This window comes from Microtus ochrogaster, chromosome 21, assembly GCF_000317375.1.
Source record: "Microtus ochrogaster isolate Prairie Vole_2 chromosome 21, MicOch1.0, whole genome shotgun sequence".
Lineage (NCBI taxonomy): Eukaryota > Metazoa > Chordata > Mammalia > Rodentia > Cricetidae > Microtus > Microtus ochrogaster.
The window spans coordinates 32,665,517-32,676,862 of record NC_022022.1 but is presented as its reverse complement, the minus strand read 5'-3'; the positions used below and the strand labels follow the sequence as shown (position 1 = coordinate 32,676,862).

The 11,346-nt window shown below is 45.8% G+C and overlaps 1 protein-coding gene across 1 annotated transcript in view; it reads right to left on the bottom strand.

The window, feature by feature from the left end:
• Window positions 1-10,917, bottom strand: part of LOC101981098 (alcohol dehydrogenase class-3) — an 18,453-nt gene extending 7,536 nt beyond the window's left edge. The window contains exons 1-6 of the mRNA XM_005357351.1: window positions 10,823-10,917; window positions 8,358-8,459; window positions 6,090-6,231; window positions 5,490-5,577; window positions 804-1,023; window positions 385-683 (exon numbers count right to left, since the gene is read on the bottom strand). Coding sequence (XP_005357408.1) covers window positions 385-683; window positions 804-1,023; window positions 5,490-5,577; window positions 6,090-6,231; window positions 8,358-8,459; window positions 10,823-10,834 — 863 coding nt within the window. The 5' untranslated portion in view covers window positions 10,835-10,917. The remainder of the gene's footprint in view (window positions 1-384; window positions 684-803; window positions 1,024-5,489; window positions 5,578-6,089; window positions 6,232-8,357; window positions 8,460-10,822) is intronic.
• Window positions 10,918-11,346: the final 429 nt, after the last annotated feature.

Below are 11,346 nucleotides of genomic sequence, written 5' to 3'. Positions count from 1 at the left end.
GTGAATCTGCATCCTCTGCTCAGTTACCCGAGTCTGAGAATCTGCAACCTCTGCTCAGGTCACCTGTGTCTGTGAGAATCTGCATCCTCTGCTCAAGTCACCATGTCAGGATGTGTGTGCATATCCAATTCCAAAGCTCATGCTCTCCATACTATTTAGCCTCTCATTTCATGAGATAAGCAGTTAACATACACTCAAAAGGCAAAGAAATATTATTTTTTTCGTTCATCTTTCCCCTTTCCGAACTTCTATCATTTCCCACTCAAATAGTTCCAAGTAAGAAGCTATTACCATCCTTTGCTTTCTTTAGAATTAATTCCTATCAAAGCTGTTCCTTCCAAAACAAAACAATCTTTGATCTTCAGGAAATCGCATTTTAAAAAAGTATTGTAAGCACAAAAGGAGGATGCATGCATACTTACCATGACCTTCACGTTGCCAATGCACTCAAAAGAGTAGTCTGCTCCCCCATCTGTCATCTCAATGAGTACTTCCTGGATGGGTTTACTGAAATCCTGGGGGTTAATACATTCAGAGGCTCCAAATTCTTTGGCCTTTGCGAATTTATCTTTATTGATGTCGATACCAATGATCCGGGATGCGCCAGCCACTTTACAGCCCATGATCACTGCCAATCCAACTCCTCCCAGGCCAAAGACGGCACAGGTAGAACCAGGCTCCACCTACATCAAAAGACAGTCTGTAAGCAGCATGCCAAGAGTCACGGCCTCACAGGACAGCCGCTGTTTCAGCAATGTCTCTCTGAATTAAGGCAGAAGCCGAAGCTCAGTCCAGTCTCTTACCTTGGCAGTGTTCACAGCAGCACCGTAGCCGGTTGAAATGCCACACCCGAGAAGGCAGACTTTATCCAAAGGTGCTGAAGGGTCAATTTTAGCAACAGAGATGTCAGCCACAACTGTGTATTCAGAAAATGTGCTGGTTCCCATGAAATGAAAAATAGACTTTCCTTTGCAGGTAAATCTGCTAGTGCCATCTGGCATTAATCCTTTCCCCTGAGTGACTCTAGAGAGAAGGAAAAGAAAAATGAAAAGAGAAGGGTAGACTCATTTCCTTAACTCTATAGAAAAAAATTCAGTTTCAAAAATAATGACCAACAAATACTCAGAAAGGTATACTAGGGCAAAAAGCCCTAATGTTTAATGCAGTGGTTGTCAACCTTCCTAAATGCTGTGTGTGACCCTTTAATGTTGTGATGACCCCAACCATAAAATTACTTTGCTGCTACTTCATAATTGTAATTTTGCTAGTTATGAATTGTAATATAAATATCTAATATTCAGGATATCTGATGTGTAACTACTATGAAAAAGGGTCATTTGACTCCCCAAGGCGGTAGTGACCCAGAGGTTGAGAACCACCATTCTGATGCATTCCAACTAGATAAACCTACAAAGACCATGATCGTCCCCAGCTTCGGGGTCCTGTGGGGTCTGCATCCGTGAGCACCGTGTCCACCTATGTCCTATCTCAGTTAAGTTGCGCTACCGGAACTGAAGTGATTTTAACAGGTTCAACTTCCGTGACGTTATTTTTAAATTTCATAAATACTCAGAAGCAAATAAAGCTTCATAAGAATTTATACAAGACACTCCAAAACAATTATCCAACTCATCTAGTGAAAAACAGAGGCCTCTCCATGGGGCTTCAACAGGGTAACATTTCTCAAGGATCTGAGTTCTACCCCACCTTTTTTTTTTGAGATAAGACTTCTCTATCTAACCCTGGTTAACCTTGAGGACGCTCTGTAGACAAATTTGTTCACAAATTCAGAGATCCACCTGCCTCTACCTCTTGAGTGCTGAGACTGAAGATGTGTACCACCACATCTGGCCTTTCTCTTTGACTGTGATTGATCACCACTAAGGGGAAAATCAAACAAGCAAAATGACCCCCCAAACAACTCCCAAACTCCGTTATCTTACAGGAGACAGGAACTAGCACTTGCTTAGCCACTGGATGAAGCATGGCTTCTGGTGCCTCACTACAGTGTAGAGTAACAGCAGCGTCTTCCTTGTAGATTATTGCTACAAACAAAAACCTGAACGTATGGCAAGAAAAGCATTAACACTGTGACCAATGGTGTGAGGGATCAGTGTGTATGTAGGTCAGAGGAGGACAACCCTGAGGTTGCTCTTAGTCTCCCCACCCTCTTTGAGACAGGGTCTCTTAGCTACGGTGTTAGATGGGCGAGTTGATCTAATGATTATCATGTCTCCTTTTATCTCCCTGTGCAGGAGGTCCTTCTGTACATGTGTTGCTTTTATTGGTTAATGAATAAAGAAACTGGTAGAACAGAGTTAGGTGGGGAATACTATACTGAATGCTGGGAGAAAGAAGGCGGAATCAGAGAGAAGCCATGTAGCCCCACTGGAGACAGATGCTGGAACTTTACCCTGTAAGCCACAGCCATGTGGCGATACACAGATTAATAGAAATGGGTTAAATTAAGATGTTAAGAATTAGCCAATAAGAAGCTAGAGCTAATGGGCCAAGAAGTGATTTAATTAATACAGTTTCTGTGTGATTATTTCAGGGCTGAGCAGCAGGAAACAAACAAGCGGCCCTCCTACTACATCTCCCAAAGAGCATGCTGGGATTACACAACTGCGCAACTGCTTTGATGCGGTTTGCACAATACTGCAGCTGGCTTTGATGTGGTTTCAGGGGATCTGAATTTTCCCAACTGAGCCATTGTCTCAGCCCCAACATTTATCATTTCTAATAAACACAATAACCTGATACTAAGATAAATATTTTGAAATATATACATGAACAAATACAGGAATTAGAAAAGAGGCCTTCTATACATTGTTGTAGGCGTATAAACTCTTCCATTCACATTGGAAAGCTGTGTGTGTACTTCTCACATCTTAGCCAGGCAAACCGCAGGACTCCTCCTAACACAAAACAGGTAAGAATATAGCACTAATTTCAACAGCCCTCCCTGGTATGACCTAGTGTCCACCAATAGCAGGCAAGCAAACACGCACTGCTATCTGGAGTGGAACACGACAGAATAACACAAAAGCAGACAGGCACGTAGGAACTTGGATACCGTGCAGAGACACAAACAGGAAACCCGACAGCACATGCCTCGTGATTTAACTACACCAAGGTCTACAGGAAAGCTGCCAGGACAGTGTGACCTCTGCAGGAGTCAGGTATTGGTTTAAGGACACAAGGAGCACAGATGGTGCTGGTAGGGATCACTTCCTGTGCTGGGAGAAGGGTTTACCCAGGTCGTATGTACGCATGTAAACACTCACTGGGCTGCACAATTTGTGTACCATGACTACTGTATTAATGTTTGTTCTATCCCAATAAAAAAGGCAACAAATGCCAGGCATGGTGGCACATGCGTTTAATCATGCAGAGGCAGGTGGATCTCTATGAGTTTAAGGCTAGCCTGGCCTACAGGAGTGAATTCCAGGACAGTCAGGGCTACACAGAGAAACCCTGTCTAGAAAAACAAAAGAGGCAACAAAGAAAAGAAGATCTAACCAGTCTCAAAGGGTCCTCAAGTGGTGTGCCCCACCTCACAACAGAACTACTCTTTCTGTGTCAAGGAGTTTGTTATCTCCTTTGGGCTTCACACAACCCTCCTGAGGTAGCTTTTATTACCCTGATTCAATGGGCCATAAAGCAGCTCATAAAAAGGGCTTCATTTCATTTTAAAAATACATGTCTTTGCTTGCAAATTTACCTGCCTTTTACAGAAAGAGAATGTATTCAGAAAACTCTGACCCACCCATCTCCATCATCCTTTTGTGGCTCTTTGAAAGGAGGCTTCATACCTCTGTAGTCTGGGCTGTGACTCTTGTGACCTCCTGTCTCCATTTCCTGAGTGTTGAGCAACAGGCACCGAATAAGTCACTACACAAATACTTGCTGTGATTTATTATTTTTTTTTTGTGTGTATGGGTGTTTTGTGTGTGTGTGTTTGCATGTGTGTATGCAGGTATGTACATACACCATGTGTGTGACTAGTGCCCCAAGGTCAGAAGAGGGCATCAGTTCCTGTGGAACTGGGGTTAGACGGTTGTGAGCCACCATGTAGGTGTCAGGAATCAAACCTGGGTCCTTTGGAAGAGCAGCTAGTACAAGTGCTTTGACCACTGAGCCATCCCTGGAGCACCATTCTTACTGCCATTAAGATCTCTTATTGTAAGACTGTATTAATAGAGGGCTGGGGAGATGGCCCAGCAGTTAAAGAACTTACTGTGCAAGCACACAGATCTGAGTACAAAGTGCAAAATCCTTGTAAAAGACCAGGCCTGACCCGTATGCTGTAACCCTAGTGCGGAGGTGGGTGGGGTGGGTGGATTTGGGGAGGAGTCAGGCAGACCCAGGAGCTGTGGCCAGCCAACACAGCTGAACTGGAGAGCTTCAGTGTAAGAGACCCTGTCTCAAAGGAAAGGGGTAGGGAAGTTGTACTAACAGTTTCCTCTTAAACTGAAACATTTAATTCTGCAAGGAAGCTCCTTAAGTAGGAAGGTATACAAGTCAAAATAGCTTCAGGAAGTCCCTGAAACTAACCAGATTCACTATGCCCCTTCTTGCCAGAGCAAGGGTCCCCTTCAGACAAGAGAGCCAAGCTGCAAAGACTCTCAGACCAGAGCAGCTGCCTGGAAGAGGTACAGACCAACTGGGGCCCTTGGAAAGGACAGCCTCTAACCTGCAGGCTGTGCAGTGTTCCAGGTTCCCGGTCTTTGTGAGCTGTCACCTGTGCTGGGAGGGGCTTTGGGAATGCAGCTATCTATTTCTGCTCCTTAAGTGACCCCTCACCCACATCCTTGTAAAAAACCCCAATAAAATGCATGGTTCACCAAGCTGGGCTTCGGTGGTATCTGTAGTTTGCTCTGTTGTGGGCTCCTAGGGTAAGTAGACTGATGTGGGAGTGTCATATATCAATCTGTTGATTTCATTGGTTAAGGAATAAAGAAACTGCCTAGGCCCCTTGATAGGCCAACCCTTAGGTGGGTGGAGTAAACAGAACAGAAGGCTGGGAGAAAGAAGCTGAGTCAGTGAGTCGCCATGATTGTCCCACTGCAGACAGATGCAGGTTAAGATCATTCCTGGTAAGCCAGCTTGTGGGCTACACAGATTAATAGAAATGGGTTAGATCAATATGTAAGAGCTAGCCAATAAGAGGCTGGAACTAATAGGTTAAGCAGTGTTTAAAAGAATACAGTTTCCGTGTAATTATTTCGGGACATAAGCTAAACTAGCTATGTGGGCGGCAGGGTGCTGGGGACGCAGCCCCGCCGCTCATAATTCAACAGTAGACATGTATGTGTTATATCTCCCCAAGAAAAGCTTGTCATTTAACAGGGAGGAAGATGAAGGTGGGGTGTGAGCTCTTTGACGTCCTGCTGCGACCCCTGCATGTGCAACAGGCAGACACATAGTACATGCACACGCATTAGCTTTTTTGAAAGAGCTATATATATTTTTAAAAAGATACTAACCTTATCTTCTGGCAAAGGTTTGTTTTAGGATTCAGACAAAATTTGCATTCTCCACACTGTGGGATGTAAAGCGGGATGACAGTGTCACCTAGGAAACAAATGTGACATTATTATCCTGACTGTGCGGCTGGCTCAGGTGAACACAGCAGTTTGATTCTGTCAGCTAACGCAAGCCTGCAAAGAAATGGCCTCAAGGCTAGAAACGTCATCTAAAGAGCATGGTTCAGACACTAACCAGCCACGCACAGAAAGGTAAGTTTCAAAGATCTAAACAAAACTCTCAATAACTGGAGGTTCAAGAGGTCGATATGTTTCAAAACCACCAATTCATTGACACATCCCTATAAATTCTTGCTTAACTTGCCAAAATTGCTTTTGGTAATGTACTTAAGACAGTTTCAAATAAAAAGTTTCAAATGAAAAGCAGTCTGAAAAATCAAAGAGGAAAAAAAATGAATCCAAATACTTGTACTTCCAAGATAATTGAAATTAACTGACAACTTCTGTAGGTGATGCCTGTTCAGAAATAGATACGGTTAATCAGTAACACTCCCAGAAACAAGCCAAAATCAAGATGAGTGGATCAGATGCCTTCCTTACCTGCCTTCACCTTAGTGACCCCTTCACCAACGCTTTCCACAATCCCAGCGCCTTCATGTCCCAAGATCACTGGGAAACACCCCTCAGGATCAGCTCCACTCAGGGTATAGGCATCGGTGTGGCAAATGGCGGTGGCGATGATCTACCAGGACGTCAAGAGAAACAGCATCTAAGTGTGCACATGCAGCTGCAGACAGCACATTTTGTAAATTTCTAGCTACATTTCCTTTATAACTGTACTTCTCTAGAATTAGTACGTTTACAATTCTTAGACTGGCAGACTTCTTGGTACTAATGAGCATGGTGGTGCGTTACTATGCAGGAAGGTGCGACAGAGCCATTTTCCCTTTTGATATGAGCAAGCAGAGGTAAAGCTGGTGGTTTCACTAGCACTGTGCCTTCCGTGATAAAGAGAATCCGAACAGTGGAGGGCATCCCACTGCTGGCTTCCTAACTTGGAATGTAATGCCTAAGAAGACATTATTTCTGAGAGGTGCCTGCCTGTCTGGTCTCCGCCAAACTCAGAGCTTTTAGTGGAATGGAGTCTTTTGGCCGACATACACAGTTTCTACTAAAACAAGGTAGGGGGCCCGGTGAAAAGATGGCTCTGTAGTAATAGGAGCTGTGGGGCTGCGTCCCCAGCACCCCACTGCCCGCACCCCGGCCGCCTCCGGCTAGCTCATGCCCCGAAATAATTACACGGACACTGTATTCATTTAATCACCGCTTGGCCCATTATATCTAGCCTTTTCTTGGCTAACTCTCGCACCTGGACTAGCCCATCTCTAATAATCTGCTGTAGCCCACAAGGTGGCTTACCAGGGAGCTTCTAGCCTACGTCCATCCTGGGTCGGAGCTTCATCGCGTGTGCCTCAGAGAGCAGAGCTCTCGCCTCTGCCCGCAAGAGTGGAGCATCATGTCTCTCTGAGGCGTCTGCCCCTGAGAGGAGAGCTGTCGAGTCTGACCTCACTTCCTCTTCCTCCCACCTATGTTTTAACCTATCAGGGCAAGCAGCTTCTTTATTTAATCAACCAATGACCTTCCTCCATCATGGCTCAGTGACTAAAAGTGCGTGCCACTCTTGCAGATGATCCGGTTTGTAGGTTCAGCACCCACATTAGGCGGCTCACAACTACCTGCAGCTCCCCTGGGCTCCAATGCCCTCTGGTTTCCTCAGGTTCCTGCATGCGCTTGGCACACAGAAATTCACAGAGGTACATCAACATATATATTAAAAAAAATCAATTAAAGGAAAAATCTTGTTCGTATTTATGCTTTTCTGCTTCCGTCCTCTGCACCCCATCCTTTTCTTTACGTCACCAGCTTCCTGGGGGACGAAAGTTCACCGTGTTCACACTATTCATCTTCGTTTATCTAGGACAAACTGCTTTCTTTACTGGCAAAGCACCCACCAGCTTAACTTCTGAACACGAACAGAAATACACAAAGTATGAGATTTCAGAGTCTTAGACTTGGCTGAAAAGGACCTTGAAAAGCGTTAGGCTTTGTGCTTCTCAATCAGATCTTTCTGTGAACCCTGGGGCACAGGCAGTGCATGGTGTGTCTGGGGGCAAAGCAAGAGACCCGTGGCTCTTTTCCTTGAAAAGAAACATTTTTCCAGAATGTTATGGAACAGAACACATATAATGGTTTTGACTTTAAAGCATTCACTTTTTACCCAAAACCAGCACAGAGCAGAGGGTAAAACGAAGTTTTATGTCATGAAGTCAAAGGTCTCTGGGGAATGCTGTCTTCTGCCTCTCTCCAGGGGTAACTTCTTTTCTTAGCCACAGTGAAAGGTAAGGAGCAGGGGACTAATGAATCCACTGGACCCTGGCCTTGTCCACCAGGGGCATTTTAATGCTCTCTAGGCAAGAGAACTTTGTTTATTGCTCTAATCAATCAAGAACCTTTCCCCAGTTTTCTGGAAGCAAACCTGAAGATCGAGTCTATTCTTTGACTTAATGCACCATACTGTGAGTTATGGGATTAGCAGGGAGGAGAGGATCATATAAAGCTGCTTTAAACCCAAACCATAAAAAGTTATATTGCTCTAGTCCACTAATCCAGAGGCTTGGCTTCTCAGCCCCAGAGGGCTGCTTCTAGGGAGGGCAGGTGAGAGGGCTGTGTGATTCCATGGCTGGAAGGCTTCCGATGCTTCCTCCTGGACACTACCCTTTGGGTTTATCCTCTGCAGCCTTCAGGCCCACTCCTCTATCCAGAGACTAACTGCATGCTTCTTCCCAGAGAGCCTTGCTGTAACATTACCTTAATTCGAACTTCGTGAGCCTTGGGAGGTGCTACTTCGACTTCCTCTATGGAGAGAGGCTTTCCAGCCTCCCAGGCGACTGCAGCCTTGCATCTGATCACCTGAAGTGGGGGAAAAGGCGGTAAACAGTTTATCCCCCTAAATTAATGATTCCTCGACAGGCAACTCAGATACTAATGACTGCTAACGCTAGAGTGTACCAGGGCCGGGGAGATGGCTCCGTGGGTAAAGGCCCTGCTGTGCAGGCATGAGGACCAGAGCTCAGCTCCACAGCATACATGGATGCGGTGGCCTGTCTGTAATTCCAGCACTCAGATGGCAGCTAGGGGATCCTCAGAGCAAGCTGGCTGGCTAGGCTACCTATGCTGGCGAGCTCGGGGTTCAAGAGAAAGACCCCGATTCAGCATATATGGTGGAGAGCGACAGAAGACAACTCCTGATGTCAGCCTTAGCCCTTCCCGTACCCACATGTGAACATGCTTAAACACTCACACACACAAAACTAAATGAAGCGGCCGGGCGGTGGTGGCGCACGCCTTTAATCCCAGCACTTGGGAGGCAGAGGCAGGCGGATCTCTGTGAGTTCGAGACCAGCCTGGTCTACAGAGCTAGTTCCAGGACAGGCTCCAAAACCACAGAGAAACCCTGTCTCGAAAAACCAAAAAAAAAAAAAAAAAAAAAAAAAAAAAAAAAAAAAAAAAAAAAAAAACAAAAAAAACAAAAAAAAACAACTAAATGAAGCGAACATGTTCACAGAAAACGTATACCTCTGTGTGAAATGGTTTCACATAAGTAATATACTTAAAAATATATAATTGAAGGACCAGGGATAGTGATGCAAACCTTTAGTCCAGCACCTAAGAGGCAGGTGGATCTCTTAAGAGTTTGAGGCCAGTCTGGTCTACATTTCAAGTTGCAGGACAGGCAGGGCTACATAGAAAGATCCCATCTCAAACCTTCCCTGGAAAAACCACCACAAGCACGCATGCACACATATATTTGAAAGGCTGAAGAGATGGCACTTGCTGCTCTTGCAGAGGACTCCAGGTTCCGCATCTACATCACAACTAGATGGAACTCCTGTTCCAGAGGACCTGTGTCTTTTTCTGACTTCCACAAGCTTCTGCATGCATGTGGCGCGCGCACTCGCACACACGCACACACACACACACACACACACACACACACACAAGGATTTAATTGAGAACAGATAAGATACAGGTCCTGTTGGGTGTGGAAGTGCATACTTTAATCTCAGCACTTGGGAGGCAGAGGCAAGAGGATCTCCGTGAATTTAAGGCCCACATACAGAAAGTTCTGGTCCAGCAAGAGCTGCATAGTGAGACTTTATCTACACAAACAAACAAAAACGGGAGGACAAAATAAAGACTACAGGATACAGGAGCCAAGCTAGGGATACAGCTCAATGGTAGAGCACTTGCCTGGATGCACAAGGCCCTGGATCCGATCCCCAACACAATAAAAGGCAAGCCAAGCTAAGAACAACAAAATCCCACCCAGGTCCTATCAGTAGGCTAGGCTAGTAATTCAAGGACCCACAAGTTTGTTATCTTATATCCTAATAATATTTTCCTTTGGACAGCTTATAAAACACCACGTTAGTGAAAAACTGCCCAGTGGAAAGGATCCTAAGAAATATCTAAATAAGGGATATGTAAAAATATCACAATCATCTATTGGAACTGTGCTAGCTAACACATTAGCCATTTGCCATGTGTGGCTATTGAACACTAGAAAAGGTCAGTGTGAACTGAGATTGGCTATAAATGTAAATTTTGAAAGCTTAGAAGAGTAAAAAAATACCTCAATTTAAAAATACTGATAACATGTTGAAACAGTGCTGTAACTATTAGGTAATGGTAATTAGAATTAATTTTATGTGTTCTTTTTTAATGTGGCTCCTGGAAAGTTTAAAGTTCATTACGCAATTTTTTTTTATCGTGCATCTAAAGTAATGAGCTACCAAAGCGATTCCACTCAGTACTGCCTTTCTTTACCCCAGACACAAGCCTAATGAGAAGGTTGGATTTTGTTAGGTTACTTGATGCTTATGAAATACGTTGACAGAATAAAGGTTGCAAGTCACTGGGTTTATTGGAGATGGACTTGAAAGTCAGTAAGATGTGATTTAAAGAAACAGCTACACGGTGCTGCACACGGAAAGCGAAGTCCCAAGGAACAGTCTGACTTTGCTTGGTAGTTTTGAGCACGGTCAGTGCTTCAGCTCCGCCATCCTGCAAGCGTGAGCTTGCGTGAAGGCCGCGGGCCTTTTCCCAACCGGCTTCGGGCCGAGCAGAGCAAAAAGCAAAGTTGCTCCCCAAGCGCAGGACCGAAACAAAGCCTTCCCGCCCTCGCTGCGGCTGCGCTCGCCTTCCCGGGCTGGCGGCAGCGCATCCCCCGAGCTTTCCCTTCCTCTGCACCGGCCCATCGCGCCTTTCAATACCTGGTTCGCCATGTCCGCAGGTTGGGGTTCCTGAGCAGAACGTCAAGCAACAAGTCTAGCGGATCCCGGGAAGGGGCGGGTCGTGCGTGAGGGGCGGGGCTGAGCGCGGGGGCGGAGTATGATGTAGAGGCAGCGTGCGTAGGGGGCGGGGGTCTGTGGAGGGACGGGATTTGAGAGGGAGGCGGGGCTAATGCAGGAAGGGCGGAGCCTGTTTTGGTTCCCGCGCTCCGCAGATGGAGATGGCGGGCTTTTTTATCCTGAGCCAGTGAAGCTTTTTATTCCGGGCTGGCGTGATCGAGTCGCTTCAGAGCATGTCTGTGGCAGTTCCTTGTCTAACTTGGTGCAGTCATTGTACGTAAGGCTTAGAAATGAGAGAAGTATAACGTGAGGGAACCGGAGTGCCCTCATGAAGCACGTGAGGAAAAAGCCACGCTTTCCGGGTCGTGTCCCCGCCCCCTCTTTGTGCTCCGTGCTTCTGGAAGCGTCCACACTGCCCCCAGCGGCAGAGTTTCCTGAGAACTCGG